This window comes from Branchiostoma belcheri, unplaced genomic scaffold, assembly GCF_001625305.1.
Source record: "Branchiostoma belcheri isolate BF01 breed outbred unplaced genomic scaffold, Haploidv18h27 scaffold78, whole genome shotgun sequence".
Taxonomy (NCBI): domain Eukaryota; kingdom Metazoa; phylum Chordata; class Leptocardii; order Amphioxiformes; family Branchiostomatidae; genus Branchiostoma; species Branchiostoma belcheri.
In genome coordinates this window covers 1,182,743-1,208,099 of record NW_017804442.1, presented here as the reverse complement: position 1 = coordinate 1,208,099, position 25,357 = coordinate 1,182,743, and the positions used below count along the sequence as shown (strand labels likewise).

Genomic DNA, 25,357 nt, shown 5'->3' with positions numbered 1-25,357 from the left:
TATATATATATTCAAATGCAACAACTTTTGCGATGCAAAAATAGGCAAATACATAGAATACTGTTTTATTCTTAGAAAAATGCGGAAACTCATGATTAGCCCTACTTGATTGTATACTGTATAAGGTCTTGATGTTACTAATTAGGATGTTAATTTTCATTCTATACCCTTTTTCTTTGCATCGGGGGGAACCTGAGCCCGGTCGGGCTGTTTTGATTAACGGAAAATCAACAATTTATATCAATAATATACGCAAATAGTTACCAATTACCATTATTATCTTTTTTCAACTTTTTGGTGCTTTGATGTCTTGTGGAAATGTAACCTCAGCATTAGAGAAATATGGCAGCCCTAGGGTACAGGTGTACGATCGAATTGAGAGTTAACCCTACCGTTAAAGTCGAACTGGTTGAAAAAGTCGGTCAGAGACATCCCGTTCTCGATCTCCCTGAAGGTGAGGTGGTCGTCTCCGTCGGTGTTCAGTTGGTGAAACTTGTCTCCAACGCCCCACAGTTCGATAATCTGAGCCAGATAGATGAAGCCATCACCTACGCACAGAGTAAAGACGCAAAGAATTTCACTGTACTTACATACCCACTGGGTAAAGGGTACAACAAAGGATTAGCTTGTAAACACATGTAACACAGAGGCTAACAAAAAATAACATCGGCTATTCCAGGTTCTATCAACTTTTTAGCTTCTTCACTTTGGTACGTTATGAGAGAAAAATAACATATAGCCAAACAGTAATAAATATGTTACGAAACCTCATAAGTAGATAGCAACAGGAAAGCAAAAGAGTAGCAGAAAGATCCAACTACATTGTCTTCTGTACTGCTGTTCACAAACATTTTTTTGTACAAAAAGTGTACACTGTGTATATATGCTGTAGTGCTTACCGTCTCTATCCAGGGCCGTGAGAGCCTCATGCAGAGACATGGCGGCATAAACTTCATCCCTGGTGACCAGCCCGTCCCCGTTGGCATCCAGGCCGCTTGTAGCACGAAGAAGACTTGTAGATTCGTCAAAGAAGGTTACACATGCAGGGAATAGGATACGCAAAAAAAAGTTACTCAAGCAACTAGTATGATTTTGGAAACGGTCAGATGCTTCAGGTAGCATCCACTATCGTTTTGGGAACATTTCAGGTAGTGGATGCTACCTGAGAGGTTTCCAAAATCATATCCAGTTGCTTAAGCAACTGTAAAATCAGTGTACATGTGTTACACAGAAGCAAGGCTATATTGTCCGATACAGATTGACGTTCTGCAACTTGTTCTAAGAACAAATGCGGGATATACATGAATTATGCGGAATACATGAACAATGGTGGATTCATGGATTATTATGGTTAATTAACAAAAGGTTGATTGTGGTGAATTAAGGTAGATTATGGTGAAGATGAAAGCTCAGCACCTACCTCTTCGCTGGAGATGCAGTTGCCAAGGCAACGAACAGCAGAAGGAAGGGAGTCATGGTTGATTCTTAGAGCTGAAACAAGACCGCCACATACTACAGTTAGAGTTAAACTTAAATAACCTCAAACTCTTGAAACTTGAAACTTTCATAATTTCACAAAAAAAGTAAAAATCAGCCAGGAATAAAAAAAAATCGACAGTCGATCGGTGTAATATAGCCAGTTGCCGCCGCGCCGCGTGCCTGCGAAGCTGGTGTGTTACGCCGAAAGGTGGTTATACCGGCTATACAGATACAGATACAGATACAGAAAAAGATGTCACGGCAAAGGTGACTGTACTAAACTTATAATTACCACTTCTGGCGACTTTAAGTCTCCGACTTGAAGTGAGCGGTCCAAAAGTTCCGAGGTCCTAATATATCATCTGCGTGAGAAGGTGCACAGGTTTCAAATGATGAATCGATGGTAATGTAAACTTAAACGCCTAAATATAACCCAATTGACGCTGGTACCTATGCCAACATCTATGCCAAATAACTCAATAAGTTATTGAACATTTAATTAGGAGTTTTTTGGGGGGGAACTGTGGTTCCAATGTATATTTGGGCATTTTATTTTGATTGAAATCGTTACGGAAAATTTTTCCTTGCTTTTGTTTCGCGTATACCACGAGTTTAGATATCGACACGTATAAGTCCCCTGTCAGGCATAGCTAGCTGACCATGACATCTTGACCTTCCCTAAGCTAGCTGAACATGGATGGTGAGACATCAATGTCGGGAAAGTCATATTATGCTTGGGGTGATATATCCAGCAAACTGGAGCTAGAATAGGGTGGTTTCTTTTTTTTTTTGCCACTGCCCGATGTTGGTCGGGGAGAGATCGGGAGCAAAGTCGTGGGAATGTCTTGAAAACGTCTTACGACATGTAAATGCTGATACGCTGTAGAACTTCTCAAATGGACGTTTCCAACGACCTTTGACCCCTTGCTGACGATAATGTTACATTTACTTACTCATATTGCTACAGAAGACTGAGTAAATACGATTGGCGAGTCTAATATTTTGTGACTTAGAGAACAATGATAATTTTTTTCCATAGTGTATTTTACAAATTAAGATGACATGCTAAAACCCAGCGCCAACACACAGGGTTTTAGATGGCAGAGTTACGTTACATATCGCTTAACTATATGTTGATGAAATTAAGTAAGACTAAAAACGGCGAGGAAAACATAAATGAAGATTGAAGAATTTTATTGGGTTCTTGTTGACTATTTTCTAATGATATTAGTGTTAATTTTTACTTTCAAGCCGGTTGTGGAGAGTCTGCAGTTGGAACAGCACAGGGTCGAGCTGTGGGGGTAAAAAAGATTAACTGAATAAGTTCGTTATATATGTAAATATATATCTGTAATCAGCAAAATAAACGTTACAGAGTAAAGAAGAAACAAACTTTAGAACCTAAAAATGTTTTAGAAGCTATCTATTACTAAGTTCAACAATTTAGCAGCATAGTTAAGCCTGGCTATTTAAAAAAAGCAAAAAAAAAATAAGATAAATATGATATAATATAATATGATATAAAAGATAGACCCTAGGTGTAGAACCATCTGGGTAGTACGTGGTTGAAATTTGGTATAGCAGCATTTTTGGGCTGGATTTTTTTTATTCGCCCACACGCACTAGTTTGGAGGTCTTCAGAGGATGTCATACAAAAATACAAAAAATTAAGTCAGTGTGACCTAACGAAAGAATCGAGATGGTAAAGACAGACCCGTTAGGCTGGGACAGTGGCCTGGATGGTGTTCCATATGGTATAGAGAGCGGCCGACTCTGTATCCTCTAGATAGCCGCTACCTGTGTGCAGTCAAATAACAAAGGTAAGAGAAGATTGATACATGTATTTTCATTTAACGTGACTACTATTTGGAACAATACAATCCATTTAGACAAATGTAGATCAAAGAGGTTAGGTGTAACAAGTCGTTCGGTGTAATGAAGTCAACTGCCGCCGTGCCGCGTGCCTGCGAAGCTGGTGTGTTACGCCGAAGGCCGGCTATACGTATACAGAAGCTGAAGGGCGGTGTCTACCGGCTATACAGATACAGAAGCTGGTGTGTTACGCCGAAGGGCGGTTATACCGACTATACAGATACAGAAGCTGGTGTGTTATTCCGAAGGGCAGTTATACTGACTATAAATACAGATACAGAAGCTTGTGTGTTACGCCGAAGGGCGGTTATACCGGCTATACAGATACAGAAGCTGGTGTGTTACGCCGAAGGGCGGTTATACCGGCTATACAGATACAGACGCTGGTGTGTTACGCCGAAGGCAGGCTATACCTGCTATATAGATACAGAAGCTGCTGTGTTACGCCGAAGGCAGGCTATACCTGCTATACAGATACAGAAGCTGGTGTGTTACACCGAAGGGCGGTTATACCCGGCTAAACAGATACAGATACGTGTAAACGCACCGTCCAAGTCGAGTCGTGTGAAGAGCGTGTCCAGGTTAGCGTGGTGGTGGTGAGCCTCGCCAAAGCTGACCACTCCGTCGCCGTTGTCGTCCTGAGCGTTGATGAAGTCTTGGGTCTGGTCGCCAAGGAGAACCATTAGCTCAGCCGAGTCCAGCCGGTGACTGTCTACACATACAAAATCCCCAAAACGTACAATCCCTTACATGGTGTGTCTTTCAAATGAAAGTTCATCTGTGTTGGTAGTTACATGTTTAGAGTTATGTTCTCTCACCTAGAGCTTTCGACCATTCACTGGGTCAGTCTACTGAGGAAGACCAGAGTGACTGGTCGAAAGCTCTAGATGAGAGAACTTTTTTTTGTTGGACCAAAAGTTTTAACTCTAAACAAGTACAAAAAATGCAATAGTACATGTAAATGTAATAATGGATAAGGAAGTCGACCCCAGTGATGAACCGGGGGGGGGGGTGGTACAAACTCAGCCACGTTTGCAAACGCGCAACCTACATCGGCTACATGTAGCGGCGAGAAGCAGAACTCCAGTCAGAAGCTCTGCGGAAGGTGCCTGATAGACACCGAAACGTCAGTAAGGTAGACTATCTTGGTTGTGTAAAAGAAACCTGCTGTATCCTTAGCCGCCTTCGCTGACTTGTTGGGCGTCGGCGTTATTTTCTTCTGCGGACGATTTTGCTGCCGAGGGAGTTTTTTTTAACGTGGAGAGAAGGTTGTTGGAGCGCGAAACCTTCTCTCCACGGCAAAAACTCCCCCGATGTTGTATTCTATGTGTGTCTTATTTTCGTACCGTCAGTGTCCAAGGCAGTCAGAATCTCGCCGTAAGTCATGTGGCTCTGCACCTCCAGACGCGAGAGTAGACCATCTCCGTTGTCGTCCAGAACTTCGACCGGCGTAGGCGTGTTCAGGACGTCGTAGATGTAGTGAAGCTGGTAGGCCTCAGCCTGGTCCAGGGTTCCGTCACCTGTAGACATGCATTATTGGCAATCACTCGTGATCTTTATTTGCAATCGGATACAGATTCATGTACAGATACATAGTAATATGCACAGATACAGATTCATGTACAGATATACAGATATACAGACTTTCCGAGTAAGATGACCGTGTCAGTCCCTACACCTGAGTGAGGGTTACAGTTGACACGGTGGCCTTCGCGTGGATTTGTTTAAGGTGGATAACAGGTTGCGAATCTGAGACCCACATACTTGGGCATCCACCTGAAGACATAGACTACTTTAATTGAAATACTTAATTGAATACTAGTCCCCACTGGCAAAAGATCGTCAGCAGTGAAAAGCCATTACCAAACATCATGCTGCCTCAACGGCTGACTAAGCTATGGGTGAGAATGAGTGAGTGAGTCTCCACCAGACTCCTCTGCAGGTTGAAAAAGTAGTAGTTGAAAAACCGGTCTAAAAAGCCTGCAAAGGAGTCTGGTGGAGACTAATTGAATTCTACAAATGTATAAAAAGCACTGCTTATGTATGTCACATATCGCCTGTGGAGGCCAATAATATGCATTGGATGTACATGTATAATCGTAATAACAAACAAGCTCGTATGAAATGGAAAATGTTTTCAGAGGTTTGCTGAAGAATGTTTCAACAATTGGATTTCGAGCATTTGCATAAGTTGTGCAATACTAATTCATTTCATACATCTCTTAAGATTCACTACTTAAAGAAATGCGGCATGATTAATTATAAGCCTCGGTCACAACCCGCCGTACGTGTTTTTTCTCCGTACGATTTTTGGGAGGCCACGTCTGCTACGTTTTTCTGAAAACGTTCGTTGTACGCTCATAGGCTGTACAGGGCACGCACGTCGCACGTACGGGTGGTGAATCCGCAGACCGCACGCATGAAAAGTATTACACTTAAAGTTCTACGGCGTGTCTGCGTGCTCCCAAATCCGTAGCATTCCGTACGGAGGCGGTACTTACCACGCACGGATGCCCTACGTTTGCCCACGTTTTTGCACGTAGACAGCACGCAGAAGCACGTACAGCGGGTTGTGACCAAGGCTTTAGGGTACACTGTGGAATTGGGAGTTAACGTTACCGTTGAAGTCGAACTGGTCGTAGAAGTCGCTGAGAGTCATCCCGTTCTCAATCTCCTGGAAGGTGAGATGGTTGTCTCCGTCGGTGTTCAGTTCGTAAAACTTGTCTCCGACGCCCCACAGCTCGATGATCTGTGGCAGGTAGATGAAGCCGTCGCCTGCATATTGAGGAAGGATAATGCATTAACTGTCAGTCCTGCTCAGAAGCTGGTGTGTTATTTTTTCAGCATTCCAACATGTAATCACAAGACGTGGTGACGGCACACTCAAGTGTTTTTCAATTTACATTAATGCCGCCACTAACACAGGGGACAATACAGTACTCATTTTCACCTGAGCGAAGTGAGGAAAGTTGTGTTAAGTGCCTTTCCTAAGGGCACAAGATCGGTGGCATGTCAGCTATTCATGTACAGAAACAGACGGATCTGATCGCGCCATTAAGCAAAACTTTGCTTACCATCTCTGTCCAGGGCCACGAGAGCCTCGTGCAGGGTCATGGCGGCAAACACCTCATCCTTGGAGACCAGACCGTCACCGTCGGCATCTAGGCCACTGGTCTGCCTGCATGCAGAAAATCTGTAGTTAATCTCCAAGCAGATCTTTCGGTGGCCAGGCAGTACCCATTAGCCAGACCTCTTTACTGATGAGGCTGTTGCAAAGGCAACGAATAAGGCAAGGGAAGGAGCCATGGTTGATTTTATGAACGACAAAATTTGTAGTCAATCTCCAAGCAGATCTTTCAATGGCCAGGCTGTATCCATTGGCTAGACAGTATCTTATATACACCTGATCTATTACTATTGGACACTCCTCTGGCCAAATGATACTGCTTTGTGATCGTATGGTCTGCTTGGAGATTACAAGTCAACATGTTGTCACGGTAGGGGGGTGACATCTAACTGTACTGTGGGGAGCGTAACCACTCAAACATAGCTCTCAAATATTGGTTCAGTAAGTCTTTGTTTTGTTGATCACACGTTTTACTCTTTTTCATTATAGCTTCTTTTATTCAAGCTTCTTTCCAATGACATGTCAGGCAAATTTTTCGATGTAATTAAAAACCTATACAACCAATCTGAGGCCAGTGTTAAAACTAAAGAAGGCCTAACTGAAAGTTTTCCCGTTGAAATTGGTGTTCGCCAAGGATGTGTTTTAAGCCCAACCCTATTCAACCTATACATCAGTAATCTCATAGATAAACTCAACGCAGAAAACCTAGACGCACCCCTACTAGAACATTCCAAAGTTACTAGCCTCTTTTATGCCGATGATATCGTCTTATTATCGGAAAGTGAGCAGGGATTACAGAAAGCAATAAACACCCTTGGACGGTACTGCAAACAATGGAAGTTAACTATCAACCTGGCAAAAACTAAAGTAATGATATTCAACAAAAGAGGCCTCTTATTTTCTAACCTTCGTTTCTCACTAGATGATAAAGAGATAGAGATAGTTCAATCATACTGCTACCTAGGAGTTGTGTTTACAGCAGGATGTACATTTAGCACTGCCATGAAAAATTTACAAAAGAGGGCCCTAAGAGCAATGTTTAACATCAGAAGTACTCTCGGAGAAACCAGATCCTCTGTATCATTACACTGTAAACTGTTTGACACATGTGTTGTACCGATATTACTGTATGGCTCCGAAGTTTGGGGCAGTATCAGTTTGAACGACAAATCGCCATTAGAAACTGTACATCTGAAATTTTGTAAGTACATTCTTGGTGTCCGTAGGAACGCCAGTAACTTCGCATGTAGAGCGGAACTAGGACGTTTCCCCTTACAGATAGAGGCCCATTGCCGAATGTACAATTACTATTTTAGACTAGTTAACGAAGTGCTCCCAAGTAGTTTACAATATGAAGCCTATACAGTACAACAAGAGCTAGTTCGCCGAAATATACCCTGCTGGTTATCTGATGTAAAGAAACTGTTAGAGGAGTCCGGTTTTGCCTACCTGTATTTAAACGGTCACTTAAACACACCCTCCCATCTAAAAGAACTAAAACAGAGATTGAAAGATATCCACATCCAAAAGTTCTACTCAGAACTACAAGCAGAAGGACGAAGAGAAAACCAAGGCAACAAATTAAGAACATACAAAACATTTAAACTGAACTATGAAAGAGAAACATATTTAAACATTACAAACTTCGAACATCGAAAAACCATGTGCAAACTTCGTATTAGTGACCATCCCTTACATATAGAATCCGGTAGGCACAACCGTACCCCTCTGAACGATAGGACGTGCGAATTCTGTGATCATCTATATGTAGAAAACGAGTCGCACTTTTTACTTGATTGTAGTTTATATGAAAATGAACGTAAGGTGTTATTTAATGTACTAGATTTAGACAAGAAATATAAGAAACTGTCCAAGCAAAATAGATTTATACATCTTATGTCAAGTAGAAATGAACACATTGTAGAAAAAGTGTGTGATTATATCAATAAGTGTTTCAAGAAGAGAGAAGAAACCAGAACCAAAAAATAGACAAACAGTAACTTTAAGAATTATGTAGTACTTAGAATCCTAGTATAGAACTCAAACATACATTATGTATGTATGCACCACATGTATTTTATACGGTGACAAAGCATGTATGCATTTAGCCCGTCTGGGCAAGGATATGCAATAAAGATCATTTCATTATACAACTCAACCACATGATGGTGTGTTATTCTGAAGGGTGTGAATCAGGGCACAGAAACAATGTGGATCATGGAGCGTCGAAGCAAGTCTATAGCAGTTCAATGATTTAGAGTTGAAATCTGAATGTTGCAGCAGATAGTATTAAAAACACTAAAAAACAGAGTGACTGGCTTTAGGTAGATTATGGCGAATTAAGCTACGGGCTTAAGGTAGATGTTCGGTACGTACCTCTTTACTGGAGACGCGGTTGCCAAGGCAACAAACAGCAGAAGGAAAGGAGTCATGGTTGATATATAAACTGTAAAAAAGGTCATATCATTAGAGTTATAAACTCAAACTCTCATAATTCAATAGGACACTTAACGACAGCCACCAAGAGAAATTCAACAATAAAGAAATTCGATAAAAACACGGTGAGGCGTAATATGAGTATTAGACTTACCAGTCTTGGCAACGTCAAGGTCTGAATGTGAATAGTACAGAGATCCGAGGCCCTAATATACCGTAGGTGTGAGAGGGTGAGCAGGTTTTACCAAATTGTGTCAATATTAGACTACCGTTTACGTATAATTGTGGTCGAAACATCCTCCATGGCAAAATAAATGCCAAGGACGGGAGATACAGATACATGTACATGAAAAACTGCGTGTGTGTTTTTCACTGCACGTAACCTTGAATAAAATATACAAAATATCTCGTATCCCGTTAGAAAGGGCTAATAATACATTACAATTATAGTAGTGTGTATATGAGTGCACTTTATTAGCTTTAGTCACATCACAAAGGTCACCAAATATTTGTATTGGACATAGTTATCAACCCCTCTCCACCAACCAGCTATTCCATTATACATTAAGCATAACAGAACATTGAAATTGTTGAACAATTGTATGTTGCTTGTTTTTAATGTATTTTTATGTTTTTTTAATTTGTGTTTATTTTCGCCTTGCTGTCGCCTCTGGTGAATCTGCAGTCGAGGCACCAAAAATCCAGCTGTAGGGAAAAGGACAATGATGTCAATAAGATCAGGTATACAAAAATGTACAATCTACAAACTAAGGAAAACAATGTAGGTAAAAAGTAGAGGAACAAGTTTTGCAAGCTAAAAAATCAAACGAAGTATTACGTACGTCGATGAAGGTTAGACATCCAGGTAATACGATACGCCAAAAAGTAGTTAAGCAACTGGATATGATTTTGAAAACGTCAGACGTTTCAGCTAGTATCCACTAGCTTTCGTCAGTGACTGTACTGACGAAAGTCAGTACAGTCAAAAAGTCAGTCACTGACGAATGCTAGTGGATACTAGCTGAAACGTCTGACGTTTTCAAAATCATATCCAGTTGCTTGAGTAACTGCTTTTCGGCGTGAAGTATTACGTATTTGATACCCTATAAGTAAAGTAAAGCCTGAGTCATCAGTGGCTTTATAAATAAGGCAAACAGAAAAAAAAAGAGTTTACATGCAGAATTATTGTGGTTGTACCTTTAGTCAATTATATTTTTAGTTATGTGGTTTACTCATTCCACTCATAGATTCCTTAAGAAGGTGGTAAAAAGCAGACACCTTAGTCAGTGCTGCCAGATGCTAGGATCATGTCCCACACAGTGTAGAATCCGGCCCCTTCTCCATCTTCTAGGTAGTTGCTGTCTGAAAACACCAAACAGAACTTTTAAGTCTTGTATTAAAATACAACATTAAAGTGGTACATAAAATAATTGGTGCATAAAAGTCAACTCAAAAGCACACCATTTAAAGTGCCCCTATAATTGCACGTAATGGTGTGGACGTGTGGCGTAGCGACAGAGTGCTCGACTCGGAACAAGAGGTCCCGGGTTCAAGTCCTGACATGCCACAAATCTTGTGCCCTTGAAAAGGCACTTAACACAACTATCCTCATCACTTTACTGAAAATGAGTATTGTCCTGTCCTGTATATTTGTACTCTCTGTTGGTGGCGGCATAAAATAAGTTGATATAACTTGAGTGTGCCGTCACCGTGTCTAGTTATGAAATGTTGGAAAAAAAACATATCAGTATTTGTTGTCGTACGATGTTATCAAGACATCCCGACCTTTTCCCAAACTTCCCCAACTAAGGTCACTGGTTGGTTGGAAAAAAATTAAACCCATCTAATTATAGCTTCATTTTGCTGCATAACTGGAGTGTACCGACGCCATGTTGGTTATTAAATGATGGACTACAAAAAAAACACGTAAAACGTATAGGTAGACGTACCATCAAGGTCGAGATCATCGAATAGCTTATCCAGGTCCATGTGGTGGCCGTGGGCCTCCCCAAAGCTGACGTATCCGTCCTTGTTTCCGTCCATATGTAGAACGAAGTCTGCCGTTTCTGATCCGAGCAGTACGAGAAGCTCACTCCAGGAAAGCAGTTGGTCGCCTATTGCACGACAATTGTACATGGTACAATGTATGGTTAAACATAGTATAAAAAGAAAGGTGTATACAATGAAACTTAACATCTTAGGTACTAAAACGTGCTACTATACTATACAATTTCAATCAGGGCTAATCAAGAGTTTTGGTATTTTTCTGGTGACAAAATACTCCGTATATGTTTTCTGTATATGCAAAATCACTTCTGTTGTATCTGTTGTATTTGTTTAATATAGATATAGAACCGTGGTTTATCCAGAACCATAGTATTACTCAAGCACGACTCTGATAGTTCACTGATATCTAAACCGTGCCTAAGGCAAATAAATCTACGTTCTTGAATACGTGCAGACTATCCAATTTCAATGTTAAGAGCAATATCTGATTCGAGCTGTATCCCGTACAAAACTAGATAAAACTGTTTTGGATACACTAGTACACTTTGTAAGCCTGGGACCCATTCTTAAGTGCTATTTGCCTGTTCTAGTAGTCATCGACCGTTACTACTAGAACCACCAAATAGCTCTTAAGGATGGATTCTAGATCTTATTTTCATACCGTCAGCGTCCAAGGCAATTAAAACCTCGAGGTAACTCATGTGGCTGAGCACTTCCAGCTTGGAGAGTTTTCCGTCCCCGTTGGCGTCTAGTGGGTTGCCGTACGCGGGGTTGTTGATGATATCGTAGATGTAGTTCAGCTGGTAGGCCTCGGCAACGTCTAGGGTCTCGTCACCTGCAGACACAGGTTATTGTGTATTGCATTTTGTAGTCTGTACAATTTTTTTCATTCATTTTTACATTCATTCATTCATTCATTCATTCATTCATTCTTTAATTCATATGCATACACCCTTAAATCATTTAAAGAGAGACTGAAATATGGATAGTACTGAGCGTATCTGACACTCGACTCCCTTCGAACAATGACCGATTGTGATTTAAGTATTTTACTATAATATTATAATGATACTTATGTTAGTTTGTTTTTCCTTCAAATTGTCCGGCATGCATCTATATATACTTAATTGAAACAAATAAAAAAGCACGTCTAAAATATGTCAAGTGACTGATGAAGAATGTATATCAGTCACGTTTATGTCATGTTAAGTACTGACTGATTTATAACTAATTAGTACACCTCTTTAGATCCCCACTTAATGAAAATATGGTCCAATTGAGAGTTTATTTTTATTTTTATTTATTCAGAACATGACAATACAAAGTGTGCACTAAAAAGCAGCGATCATGCTGATAGCGTGCACACCTAACACATACCTGGACATATGACATACAAAAACAACAATAAATAGTTAGAACAAGATATATACAAAAATAACATTATCTAATACATTACACCTGCAATTAAAATCAAGTTTATAACTGTACAGCAATTGAATGTTTAGTGTGGCTCAGCCGGAAGAGGCACAGAGTCTTTTTGAGAGTTAACCTTACGGTTGAAGTCGAACTGGTAGTAAAATTGGGACAGAGTCATTCCGTTCTCGATCTCCCTGAAGGTGAGGTGGTCGTCTCCGTCTGTGTTCAGTTGGTGAAACTTGTCTGCCGTTCCCCATAGTTCGATGATCTGAGCCTGGTAGATGAACCCGTCGCCTACGCACAGAGAAAGGATTGTGAATGAATGAATGACTGAAGGAAGGAAGGAAGGAAGGAAGGAACGAACGAACGAACGAACGAACGAATGACTGAATGAATGAATGAACGAATGAATGAATGAATGGACGAATGAATTAATGAATGAGCGAATGAGTGAATGGGTGGATGAATAAATGAATGAAGAGTTTATTGTACATACATACCCTCTGGGTAAAGGTCACAACAAATGACTAGCTAGTACACAAATGTATATGTCACAGTGGAGATTGGCATCAAGAATCTAGAAGTATCCTATGGGAGTTTGGAATTCCAGTCTGTGCCCAAAACCGAACCTTCCTTCCTTCCATCAACCCACATACCAAGAAGCAGAAAGATCCAACTACATTTTCTTGTGTTATGCTGTTTTTGTATACTGTGTATATATATATATATGGTGCAGTGCTTACCGTCTCTATCCAGGGCGACAAGAGCCTCGTGCAGTGACATGGCGTTAAACACCTCAACCCTGGACACCAGTCCGTCACCGTTGGCATCAAGGCCGCCAGTCTGTCTGTATAGAAATGCGACGAAAACTTCTTATTCTATCATGAAAGTTCATCTGTGTTGGTATTTACATGTTTCAAGTTAAAACTTTTGGTCCAGCACATAAATTCTCTCACCTAGAGCTTTCGACCAGTCAAGAAAACTTGTAGACTTGTCGGTGAAGGTTAGACATCCAGGTAACAGGATACGCCAAAAACTCATCGACAAGCAACTGGATATTGATTTTGAAAACGGTCAGACGTTTCAGGTAGCATCCACTGCCGATTTAGAATGTTTGCAGGTAATGGATGCTACCTCATAAGATCATGGTAAAATAAGGTACTAGTAGATTATGGTGACTTAAGGTATATTATGGTGAAGATTACTGAATTAAGATGAAAGCACAGCACATACCTCTTTAATGGAGATGCAGTTGACAAGGTAACAAACAGCAGAAGGAAGGGAATCATGGTTGATTTTAAGAGCTGAAACAAGACCGCCACACACCATCGTTAGAGTACAGCATTAAGATCCTCTAAAACTCATAATTCCACAGGACACCGGACACCAATAAAACGAAAAAAGATGGCACAGCAAAGGTGTCTGTAATAAAAACTTACCACTTCGACTTTACGTTATAGATGTGAACAGTCCTAAAGTATGAGGTCCTAGTGTATCATGTATGCGTACGTGAGAAAAAGAACAGGTTTCCACTGACAAACCGATGTTTATGTCAACAATAACGTCTAAATATAACCCAATTGACGCTGATAAACAACATCCATTCCAAATAACTCTGTGAGGCAATGTTTGTCATAAGTAAGAACTTAACATTTAATCAATCAATTGCCATGTATATACCGTATAACTGTTTTGTATTTTTATGCACATTGTCTATTTGACGACAGGGTGGCCTTGAAAATGTGTACTTAGGTCTACCTTCTATGCTCATGTGTATGTGGTGAAATGTAATAAATAAATGGATCAATTGGGAGATTTGGTGCTGTGGTGGTGGTTTTACTGTATATTGTTTCATTATTTTGTCATCTCCGATCATGGTTAGAAAGAGGTTGGGGGGAAGGTCTCAAAAACGTCGTACAACAGCAACTGCTAATACGCTGTAAAACTTCTCAGATGGATGCTTCCAACAACCTTTCACCCGTTGCTGATGTCACGCGTCAATAAGGTCAGATAGCTAAAGTACACTGAGTAAATTTGTTTGGCGTGTCCAATATTTTGTGACATAGAGAACAATGCTTATTGTTCCATAGTGCATTTTACGACTTTTGATATCATGCTAAAACGCATGATATGGCAGAGGTGAAATACATAACGCTTAACCCCATGTGATCAAATTAAGTAAGACTAAAACAATGAGAAAAGCATAGAAGAATGTTGAAATTCTCGAAGAATTTTATTTGGTTCTTGTTGACTCCATTTTATTATAATTCTAGTCTTAAGTTTTGCTTTCATGCCAGTTTTGGAGAGTCGGCAGTTGAGTCAGCACAGGACCAGGCTGTGGGGTTAGAAACACCAATGTCAGGAAGTCAGTCATGGCTCCAAATGTGTATCTGTAGTCAGTAAAAAAAAGACTGCAGGATAGAGAAAAAAAAAACAAACTTTCCAAGCTAAAAATACATTCAAGCTATCTATTGCCAATACTAACCCTTTTGCAGAACATTAAATTCTGACTAGTTAAATTAAGAAAATGCAACAAATTAATACTAAATAAACATAAGAAAGATAGACGTTACGTGTAGAATCATTGTGATGTGCACCTGGTTTAAATTTGTCTTAAGATCCAGAAAAAAGCCTTGCTGTGTGTTTTATGCAAACCAGTCGTAGGTAGCTTTATTTCCCTAGTTTTAGAATTTTAGATAATATAATATAAAAGATAATCCTCGTACTATAAGCTCCATCTGTTCTTACATTTACAACTGTCTTAAGAAGCGAGAAGAAGCCGAACATGTATAAATGTAGTTATTTTTTTTACTATAGATACATTTTAGTGTACCATTAGTCCATTACTATTTGCCGTGATCTGTACTTAGTTCGCAATTGAGCAAATATGTACAATAAAGGTCTTTCATTAAATAAGAAAGAATCTAGACGTTAAAAACAGATACCTTAGACATTATTAACATCCGCAGGATCGACGGGAAGAGCCTGGACGGCGGCCCACACGGCATTGATACCGGCCGACTCCGCATCCTCTATGTAGCCGCTATCTGTGGAAGATGTACAAAATGCGCCGATGAAGGTCAGACATCCAGGTAATGAAATACGCCAAAAAGCAGTTACTAATACGACAAGCAACTGGATATGATTTTCCAAAAATTACATCCAGTTGCTTGAGTAACTGCTTTTTGGCGTAATGTACAAAATAAATTGGTGGACGTACCAACCACTAAGTACCTAATACCAGCTCAGAAAAGAACAAAAAAATGTTATGCCAAAGTTAGTAACCAAGGATTGGGATATTCAAAAACTGTGTCGCTGTTATACTGGCTATATAAAGATACAGATAGGGAAGGTGGTGTGTTACGCCGAAGGGTGGTTATATCGGCTATACAGATACAGAAGCTGGTGTGTTACGCCGAAGGGCGGTTATACCGGCTATACAGATACAGAAGCTGGTGTCTTACGCCGAAGGGCGGTTATACCGGCTATACAGATACAGAAGCTGGTGTCTTACGCCGAAGGGCGGTTATACCGGCTGTACAGATACAGAAGCTGGTGTGTTACGCCGAAGGGCGGTTATACCGGCTATACAGATACAGAAGCTGGTGTGTTACGCCGAAGGGCGGTTATACCGGCTATACAGATACAGAAGCTGGTGTGTTACGCCGAAGGGCGGTTATACCGGCTATACAGATACAGAAGCTGGTGTGTTACGCCAAAAGGCGGTTATACCGGCTATACAGATACAGAAGCTGGTGTGTTACGCCGAAGGGCGGTTATACCGGCTGTACAGGTACAGAAGCTGGTGTGTTACGCCCAAGGACGGTTATGCGGGTTATACAGATACAGAAGCTGGTGTACCAAAGAGCAGTTAATACAGATACTTGTAAACGTACTATCCAGATCCAGCCTATCGAAGAGCGTGTCCAGGTTAGCGTGGTGGTGGTGGGCCTCGCCAAAGCTGACCACTCCGTCGTTGTTGTCGTCCTGAGCGTTGATGAAGTCCTGGGTCTGGGAGCCGAGGAGGACGCTCAACTCAGCGAAGTCCAGCCGGTGACTTTCTACACATACAAAATCATCCACTTAGAGACTGACATTCGAGTCATCCTACGACATCTGTCTAAGTAAGAATACCCGCTAGTTCCGATTGTGCAATTAGTGGGTTTACTTCACAGGATGTTGTGATTCAAGGGTTTTAAGTGTAGAAGGGGTTGATGTGACGAAATGAAACTTGTGTACATCAATGTCCTGCGAAAATTTGAGAACCAACATATCAGAAATTGCTTGGTCTACATGAAGAATAAATGTTTCCGTTCCTTATCAAAAACATTGATCAGGTACGGTTCTAGATAGCCAACGCATATCCAGAACCGTGCCTGGGGCAAATCTACATTTTTGGATACACAGACACAATCCAACACAGATGAACTTTCAAGATAACAGTAGTATCTTATTTTCGTACCGTCTACGTCCAAGGCAGTCAGGATCTCGTTGTAAGTCATGTGGCTCTGCACTTCTAGGTTAGAGAGTAGACCATCTCCGTTGTCGTCCAGAACTTCCACCGGCGTGACCATGTTGATGACGTCGTAGATGTAGTGAAGCTGGTAGGCCTCAGCCTGGTCCAGGGTTCCGTCACCTGCAGATATAGTTTGTATTTAATTGAAATCATTATCATGCCTCCTGATTAATCCTGTACGCTTAATAAAGTCACTGCAGTACCCCCTGTTCCACATGGTGGACACTAGAGTAGTCCATGCGACACCATTGTCTTTATCTAACATTGGCAGCAAAAATGTAGTATGTAGTCTTCCCCCTCTGCTACGTCCCCCCGTTGGAAGTCACTGGATTAGCCTACAGCTACATGTACCATCTGGTTTACTACTATGAACAACATGCCCTGCCAGGGCGAGCCTGCGTTGTCGCACTGCAGACGAAATACATGGATACCAGTCTTCACCAGACTCATTTGCAGGCTGAAAAAATAGTAGAAATTGGCCTAAAGGGGAATATAATTGACCAGAGGACTTAGCCGGCCAGCGAGTGCCCAATTTGTCTGCACGGAGTCTTTGGGAAGTCGCTATCCTCTCTTACGCCAGTAATTCGTTTTAAAAAGGTGTTAAATAGGTGCTAAGTACCAGAGAAAGAGGTTTATTGCTTATCAAGTGTGACGTGCAGGCAAATGGATCCTATGGTGGAATTAAGAGTTAACGTTACCGTTGAAGTCGAACTGGTTGTAGAAGTCCATGAGAGTCATTCCGTTTTCAATCTCCGTGAAGTTAAGATGGTTGTCGCCGTCGGTGTTCAGTTCGTAAAACTTGTCTCCGACTCCCCACAGCTCGATGATCTGTGGCAGGTAGATGAAGCCATCGCCTGCAAACAGAGAAAGGATGCATTAACGTTTTAGACTACGGTCAGCAAGGCTCCGGCTCTTTGGCCATATTCCTCGGGCAGAGCCCCCTCCCTCGGAAACCAGCTGCTCTACTGAGGGAGCCAACCCCCCTTCTTATTCTTGTCCCGACGAAAAACAAAGATGGCGGCCGTTAAAACAGTTAAACAACAACACGAAAAGGCTCCTTCCTCAAAACACCAAGCTCGGCCCCCAAATCACGGAATGGGACAAAGCCCTTGTGTGTCCAGAACTGTGCCCGGTCAGGCACGGTTCGGGACAGTCCCCGCGTGTTCCAGACTGTAGATTTGCCCCAGGCACGGTTTGGGACACGCGGCCAGACATGGTTTGGGACAAGGCACGGTTTGGGACACAACACCCCACCAGTGGACGTCCAGTCCCAATGAACGGCCACGACGCACCTGGCGTGACAAACTGAAGGACGACTTTCTGGCTGTCGGCCTCGACCTCAACACAGAGGCAACAGAGACAGATCTACCTGGAGACCTACCTACTCTTTCCAGCCGCCTCCCGAAGCCTGGTAGAGGCTATGAGTGAGTGAGTCCGAGATCTCGACGCTAATTACAAAGGTTTATGAAGGCTCTTTCAAGTAGCAACCAGTAAGACGGCTGAGACGCCAACTTCAAACATTCCAGACTTTGTGAAGTACTTTACAAAATGTACGTTACGCACGTTACCATGTACGTTACGTGCTCTCATATATAGAATGCATCGAGGAAGCAAACGTCACAAATATCACAAACGCTGCACGATAAAGATAAAACAGATAAAGTCATACAAAATTCTGCTGTTAAGTTTATAGGTATGGAAAAGGTTGTCTTAGCTTCTTGTCGGTAGTTTGTTGTCTCACAACCTGTTAATTTGATCACATACGACGCATATGATCACGTTGTTAAGTACAAGTTTGGATAATATTACCATCGCTGTCGAGAGCCGTGAGGGCCTGTTGCAGGGTCATGGCGTTCATAAGTTCATCCTGGGATACCAGACCGTCACCGTCGGCATCTAGGCCGCTGGTCTGCCTGTGTGAAAAAACGGGAAAGATAACTTGAAGTCTCGTCGGCGAAGTTACACAAAAAGTCACACAAGCAACTGAATATGATTTTGAAAACTGTCGTTTCAGGTAGCATCCACTACTGTCTCCAGAACCATATCCAGTTACTAAGGTAAATGTGGGGTCGTGTGGCGTAGCGGCAAAGTGCGCGACTTGGAACCGTCCCGGGTTCGAGTCCTGACCTGCCACCAATTTTGTGCCCTTGGGAAAGGCACTTTACACGACTTCCCTCACTTCGCTCAGGTGAAAATGAGTATTGTCCTGTCATGTATTTGTCTCCTGTGTTGGTGGTGGCATTAATATAACTTGAGTGTGCTGTCACCACGTCTGGTGATTACATGTTGGAATAACAAAAAGGTAACTGCTTGTTTGGTGTGATTTTTGTGGACACGGTTGGGGGCAGGTCATCTAGCTGCAGTGTATACGAAATATAACCAGTCAGACATTATAGAAGGACGCTTTCAAATGTTGGTTAAGTAATGAGTCCTTGTTTTGTTGAAGACATGTTTTACCCTATTTTTTACAGTATACTTTTGATTTTCACAACTCAAAGACATGGGGTGTGAAACAGACTGCTGAAGAACCAATGCGGTTTGTAGAAGCGAATGTATAGCATTTGAACAATTCAGATTTCTGTTGCTGCCGTAATTACAAAAAAAGGAAAGCAGGGTAACCGAGTTAAGGTGGTTAAGGGTAACCGAGTTATAGTGTCTTGAGACACTATAAACAACTGAGAAAAAAGTTAGATGTCCAGCACTTACCTCTTTACTGGAGAGGCGGTTGCCAAGGCAACGAACAGCAGAAGGAAGGGAGTCATGGTTGTTTCTTTAGCTGAAAAGAGGCAGGCAAATACCATTGTTAGTAAAAACCACACAAATAATCTGTAACTCGCATACTTCAACAGGACACCTTACGACCAACACAAAATTGACAAAAATACGGCAAAGGCGAATGTGACTTACCAGAGACTTTATTTGCAAAATCATGCTCAAAGGCATACCCAATTCCTTTTACAGTCAAAGATACTTTTCAGTACAATACAATAATAGAAGGCGAACTTACCAATCCTGAAGACTTCAAGTTCTGGATCTGAATGTTCCCGAGATCCGAGGCCCTAATATACCGTAGGTGTGAGAAGGCGAACAGGTTGCAACGGACGAATTGATGTTTTTGTCAACATGAACGTCTAAATATAACTCGATGAAACAACGTTCATTGCAAAATAACTCACGGTCAAGGATCAGGTCAAGGAGACGCAACGACCTCCGGCAGAGGTCAAGGAAGGGGTTGAGGTGAAGGGTGGGGAGGGGAGGGGGCAATTCCACTGAATTCAGTGTCCATTTTTTGCCGGTGGCCACGAGGCTGAGTATAACGATTTTTTGGTCCTGTGCTTGGGTCTCCATATATTACCATATAAATGAAAATCAAGCAGATGTCAAGAGGGAAGACAGGCTGGATGGAACAATTCTTTACTGCGCATAACAACTATTTAGCCTGGGTATACTATGCTGGTTAGTTTACGTCCGCTCAGACTGGTTGGTTGGTAGTTACCGGCCAGTGGGAGTGGACGTTAACTAACCAGGATAGTACCCAGGCTAACCACTAATAAAAAAAAAAATCATCTCTTCTCCCTTAGAAAGAGTTCATGGTACATTGAAATGATACGCAGTGTGTATCTGAGTTAAGTCGTAATAGCATAGTTACAAACTTGAGTCACACATCTTCATCACACCCACCTTACCCAACCTATTTACTCCTACATCTTTATATTCTAACATCTAATCACAAGACGTGTTGACGGCACACTCAAGTTTTTTCAACTTATATTAATGCCGCCACCAACACAGGGGACAATACAAGACTCATTTTCAACTGAGTGAAATGCGGAAAGTCGTGTAAAGGGCACAAGATCGGTGGCATGTCAGGACTCGAACCCGGGACCACTTGGTTCCGAGTCGAGCACTCTGCCGCTATGCCACACGACCCCACATTCCTATCTTGTCCCCTTGTCAGCTTTTCAGCATTAAAAGCATTTCTTTTCGCAACTAAACAATAGTTGAAAAGTTTTATCCCGATTCTTTTGTTTTGTGAATATCAGGCTTTGAGAAACTAAACCGTGTTAGACTCCTGCCACACTTGGGCGACCGGGACATTTCGACCTCCTCCAGATCATGGTTGGCAGTTGGTCGAGAGGAAGGTCTTCTGTGATCGGGAGTTGGTTGGCGAGGTTGCGTACTCGTCTTGAAAAGTCGTTAGCGTCAGTCGAACATGACTGTTGATAAAAGAAAGTCGAGAAATGCACATCGTGCTTGGAGGCAATTCAGCCAGGTCAAATTATCGTCCATAGTTTGAATAAGATATTACTATGTAATTTTTCATAGTTTATTCATGATCTGTACTTAGCTTGCAATAAAGGCCGTCCTTAACTTTTCATTCATGTAATTGGATGGATTTTAGTTTTTTTCCAACCAAACACTGACCTTGGTTAGGGAGAGTTTGGGGCAAGGTCGTGAGAAGGTCTTGAAAACAGCGTACGACAACAAATGCTGTTGTGTCGTAGGACTTCTCAAATGCATGCTTTCGATAACCTTTGACCCATTGCTGACGTCAGACTTAAATAAACCCACATCTACCAAGTCGGATAGTTTAATTAAGAAGTCTGGGCGAGTCCATTTTTTTAAATTGGGTAACAATTTAATTGTTAGCATGAAGGTATGACCCGCCACTACGGTCACGTGTCTCTGACGCCACGTTCCAAGAGTAGAAGGGTCCATTCCGTGAACAGGGTTGATGGAGTCAACCGAAAATTTGGGGTAGGTCCCAATTCTTTGTAGTTAGTGATGGAAGTTAAAGCTTAGTCTCTATTTCGTAACAGTTTAATTGTTGTACAATGTATTGTATATGGATTTACCAACGCGGATACGTTTCATGCTAATACAGTATACTGACGGGTTATGTGTACGTGTGTGATACCACATATAACGCGTAAACTATTTTGTTGACATTGAGTAAACTAAAAAAATACAATAATGACAAAAACGCAGAATAGCAGGTTGAAACCGCTGAAGAAGTTTATTCTGTTGTGTTCATTGTAATACCAGTATTCTGATTTCAGTTTTCCAGGTTGCATTGTTGCCGCTACCTGAGAATCTGCGGTTGGTTCACCACTAGGAACAGCTGTAGCAAAAGGAGATTGATGTCAGGGATGCAAATTTGCAATCTTTGTGGCAATATTTTTTTCAATTAAACAATACATAGATGCACAAAGATTAGAAAATTTTTACTAATTTCAACCCTTTAGCAGGTTAGTAAAGCCTGGCTATTCAATTTTATCATTGTGATTGTGATTGTACGTGCTTCAAATTTGTATTCTTATGTAAAATCAAATCATTTTTGTATAATGTCATTATTCGTCGTGCAATAACTCGTATAAATCAGCCATAGATATCATAGATGTCGTTCGGTGCGATATAGCAAGCTGCCGCCGCGCCGCGTGCCTGCAAAGCTGGTGTGTTACGCCGAAGGGTGGTTATACCGGGTATACAGATACAGAAGCTGGTGTGTTACGCCGAAGGGCGGTTATACCGGCTATACAGATACAGAAGCTGGTGTGTTACTCCGAAGGGGGGTTATACCGGCTATACAGATACAGAAGCTGGTGTGTTACGCCGAAGGGGGGTTATACCGGCTATACAGATACAGACGCTGGTGTGTTACGCCGAAGGGGGGTTATACCGGCTATACAGATACAGAAGCTGGTGTGTTACGCCAAAGGGTGGTTATACCGGCTATACAGATGCAGAAGCTGGTGTGTTACTCCGAAGGGGGGTTATACCGGCTATACAGATACAGAAGCTGGTGTGTTACGCCAAAGGGTGGCTATACCGGCTATACAGATACAGAAGCTGTTGTGTTACGCTATACAGATAGATACAGATGTCTAACGAAAGAATCGATATGTTAAAACAGACACCTTATGCGATGGGATCCACCGGATCGGCAGGGAGGAGCTGGATGGCGTCCCAGACGGTGTAGAGAGCGGCCGATTCCGTATCTTCTAGGTAGCCGCTACCTGTGATAACGTTAACAGTCATATACAAAATGTAAGAGGAGAAGAGGAGATAAAGTATTTTCGTTTAATTTTCTTTTGTTTTACTTAACCTGTTTTCTTATAACATCATGTTCATCGATTTCAATAGCTTTTAATAAAGCGTTTAGGTGCTGGCAACAATATTGGTGGTATTATTGATTTGTATTTGGGATGGACGGCAGCTCAACATACAATTCTTGTATTGTCTCTTCTTTGGGCCATACACGTTGAATAGAACGCTATTTGAGAGGGTCTGGTGGTCTCAGCATGCTCTAAAAACGTGCATCTACAATTCACTAAAATGTAGCCACGATTCACTAGAATGTATCAAATATGCACTCAAATGTAGCTACAATTCACTAAAATGTAGCCACGATTCACTAAAGTGTATCTACAATTCACCAAAATGTGGCTACAATTCACTAAAATGTAGCTACAATAGACTGAAATGTAGCTAAGAGTCACTAAACTGTAGCTGCAATTCACTTAACTGCAAATAGCTGAAAATGCATTGCCCATCCCCACGTGGAAACGTTGTATGCAAACTTACCGTCCAGATCCAGCCTATTGAAGAGCGTGTTGAGGTTGGCGTGGTGGTGGTGAGCCTCGCCAAAGCTGACCACTCCGTCGTTGTTGTCGTCTTGAGCGTTGATGAAGTCTTGGGTCTGGGAGCCGAGGAGGACGCTCAACTCAGCCGAATCCAGCCGGTGACTGTCTACACATGCAAAATCACAAACAAGACTGGCAATGAAATCATACATTACCATGGCGACGGTGGGTGCTGTTAGAGTTATTGTTTGCATGCATGGCACTGCCATCATTTCATGATTTTGAGGAAGCCTTGGTAGACAGATGCAGTGCACCCCTCCCCTGATTGTATAGTGAACGAGCCCCGAGGTCACAGAAATTAGGGCCATCTGGGGCAGACAGGTCTTCCCAAGGGTTCCAGGAATGTGGGCATAGATGTGGGTCAGAGAAATGCCTGTGGACATTCCGCGTGCCTTTGGACAAAATGCCTGTACCATTCCTAGAATTCTTGCAAACTACACACAATACTGTACCATTAGGCTCCTCCCTGAGACGTCGCCAAAAAAAGTACAATCCCTTACAAGATGTCTCTTCTAAACAGTACAAAAATGTAACAGTACCACGAGTTTGACGGACAGTTACTTCCTCTCACCTAGAGCTTTAGACCAGTCACTCTGGTCTTCCTCAGTAGACTCATTGAACCGCGACGGGGGCCGACATCGTCTACAAGATACCTTTGAGCCAGTGTTGACGTCACACTTCAAAGAAGCCACGTGACAAGATTCACTGGGTCAGTCTACTGAGGAAGACCAGAGTGACTGGTCGAAAGCTCTAGGTGGGAGAATTTTTGTGTTGGGCCAAAAGTTTTAACGTTAAAAGGTTCTGGGTACAACAGCATCTTATTTTTCGTACCATCAGTGTCCAAGGCAGACAAAATCTCGTCGTAAGTCATGTGGCTCTGCACCTCTAGACGGGAGAGAATCCCGTCGCCGTTGTCATCCAGGACTTCCTCAGGCGTGACCATGTTGATGACGTCGTAGATGTAGTGAAGCTGGTAGGCCTCAGCCTGGTCCAGGGTTCCGTCACCTGCACACAGTTTTATAGACTTATTTTATTGCAATTACATGCCCGAGGGGCTAATTGCAAGCAAACAACCTATGGGGGTCGTGTGGCGTAGCGGCAGAATGCTCGAATCGGAACCAAGGGTCCCGGGCCTGCCGGACAATTCTTGGCTCCGATTATACCAGCTACACTGAGGCCTGCCGGACACTTGTCTTACCAACCCTAGACAGCCGCCGCCGTGACTTGTGTTTTAAGTTTGCCAGACAACTTGTAACATCTGTAAAATTCAGAAACTGGCTCCCACCTCTCCGTGGCGAGGTTAGCGGCAGACATACGAGAACATCTCAACTCATAGACACAATTACAACTAGGACTGACAGATACAAAAAAAAGCCCAATCCCTTACATGTTATCCCTCCTAAACAGCACAAATATGTAATAGCACCACAAGTTCCACTGACCACTACTTTATTGTGACACAGGAATTGATTTACGACGATGATTTATTTATTTATTTATTACGACTAATATGTTAAAATTTAAGTGATACATAGTTTGTGCGATTGTAAGATTGTAAATACCAGTACCAAAGTGATATATTAATATGTAGATTCCGATATGATTTCAATTTGTATTTCCCTACTATTAATAACTTATATTGTAAACAATTGATCAGAATTCAGCCCTGTATGTCAAGGCTGCGAGATACGTTGTAAATATGTTGATACAAGCAAATAAACCAATTATATAAAGACTTCCAGGTGTCAAAAAATGTCTTCCAGGTGTCAAAAAAATTGTTCCAGGAGTGAAAAAAATGTCCAAAAAATGTCTTCCAGGTGTCAAAAGAATGTGTTCCAGGAGTAAAAAAAATGTCGAAAA

The 25,357-nt window shown here is 41.9% G+C and overlaps 4 protein-coding genes across 6 annotated transcripts in view; all 4 read right to left on the bottom strand.

Moving 5' to 3' along the window:
- LOC109485799 overlaps positions 1 to 13,665 on the bottom strand; it is a 16,524-nt gene extending 2,859 nt beyond the window's left edge. The window contains exons 1-6 of the mRNA XM_019789483.1: positions 13,571 to 13,665; positions 13,081 to 13,184; positions 12,476 to 12,631; positions 11,583 to 11,756; positions 10,864 to 11,028; positions 10,193 to 10,276 (exon numbers count right to left, since the gene is read on the bottom strand). Of these exons, the coding sequence (XP_019645042.1) occupies positions 10,194 to 10,276; positions 10,864 to 11,028; positions 11,583 to 11,756; positions 12,476 to 12,631; positions 13,081 to 13,184; positions 13,571 to 13,626 (738 nt within the window). The 5' untranslated portion in view covers positions 13,627 to 13,665 and the 3' untranslated portion in view covers position 10,193. The remainder of the gene's footprint in view (positions 1 to 10,192; positions 10,277 to 10,863; positions 11,029 to 11,582; positions 11,757 to 12,475; positions 12,632 to 13,080; positions 13,185 to 13,570) is intronic.
- LOC109485773 lies at positions 2,723 to 6,672 on the bottom strand. The gene is made up of 7 exons (XM_019789457.1): positions 6,602 to 6,672; positions 6,426 to 6,529; positions 5,971 to 6,126; positions 4,698 to 4,871; positions 3,899 to 4,063; positions 3,194 to 3,276; positions 2,723 to 2,772 (listed from the first exon to the last, which is right to left on the bottom strand). Exons 1-6 carry the CDS (start codon positions 6,655 to 6,657, stop codon positions 3,197 to 3,199), a joined length of 735 nt encoding a protein of 244 aa, XP_019645016.1. The 5' UTR covers positions 6,658 to 6,672; the 3' UTR covers positions 2,723 to 2,772; positions 3,194 to 3,196.
- Positions 13,666 to 14,551: 886 nt separating the features above from the next.
- On the bottom strand, positions 14,552 to 19,911 carry LOC109485763. 2 transcript variants are annotated; one of them, XM_019789444.1, is made up of 8 exons: positions 19,861 to 19,911; positions 19,560 to 19,629; positions 18,663 to 18,766; positions 17,552 to 17,707; positions 16,800 to 16,973; positions 16,234 to 16,398; positions 15,283 to 15,384; positions 14,552 to 14,672 (listed from the first exon to the last, which is right to left on the bottom strand). In XM_019789444.1, the coding sequence occupies exons 2-7, from the start codon at positions 19,613 to 19,615 to the stop codon at positions 15,284 to 15,286; spliced, it is 756 nt and encodes a 251-aa protein (XP_019645003.1). In that variant the 5' UTR covers positions 19,616 to 19,629; positions 19,861 to 19,911; the 3' UTR covers positions 14,552 to 14,672; position 15,283. The 2 variants fall into 2 exon arrangements, with proteins under 2 accessions (XP_019645003.1, XP_019645004.1); XM_019789445.1 differs by having other exon boundaries at positions 19,560 to 19,623; positions 19,861 to 19,886.
- A 1,956-nt stretch (positions 19,912 to 21,867) lies between these two features.
- The window catches only part of LOC109485765 (calcium-binding protein LPS1-beta-like), a 7,703-nt gene continuing 4,213 nt past the window's right edge, over positions 21,868 to 25,357 (bottom strand). For both annotated transcript variants that reach the window (XM_019789449.1, XM_019789448.1), the window contains exons 5-8: positions 24,329 to 24,502; positions 23,439 to 23,603; positions 22,772 to 22,870; positions 21,868 to 21,975 (exon numbers count right to left, since the gene is read on the bottom strand). In XM_019789449.1, coding sequence (XP_019645008.1) covers positions 22,773 to 22,870; positions 23,439 to 23,603; positions 24,329 to 24,502 — 437 coding nt within the window. In that variant the 3' untranslated portion in view covers positions 21,868 to 21,975; position 22,772. The remainder of the gene's footprint in view (positions 21,976 to 22,771; positions 22,871 to 23,438; positions 23,604 to 24,328; positions 24,503 to 25,357) is intronic.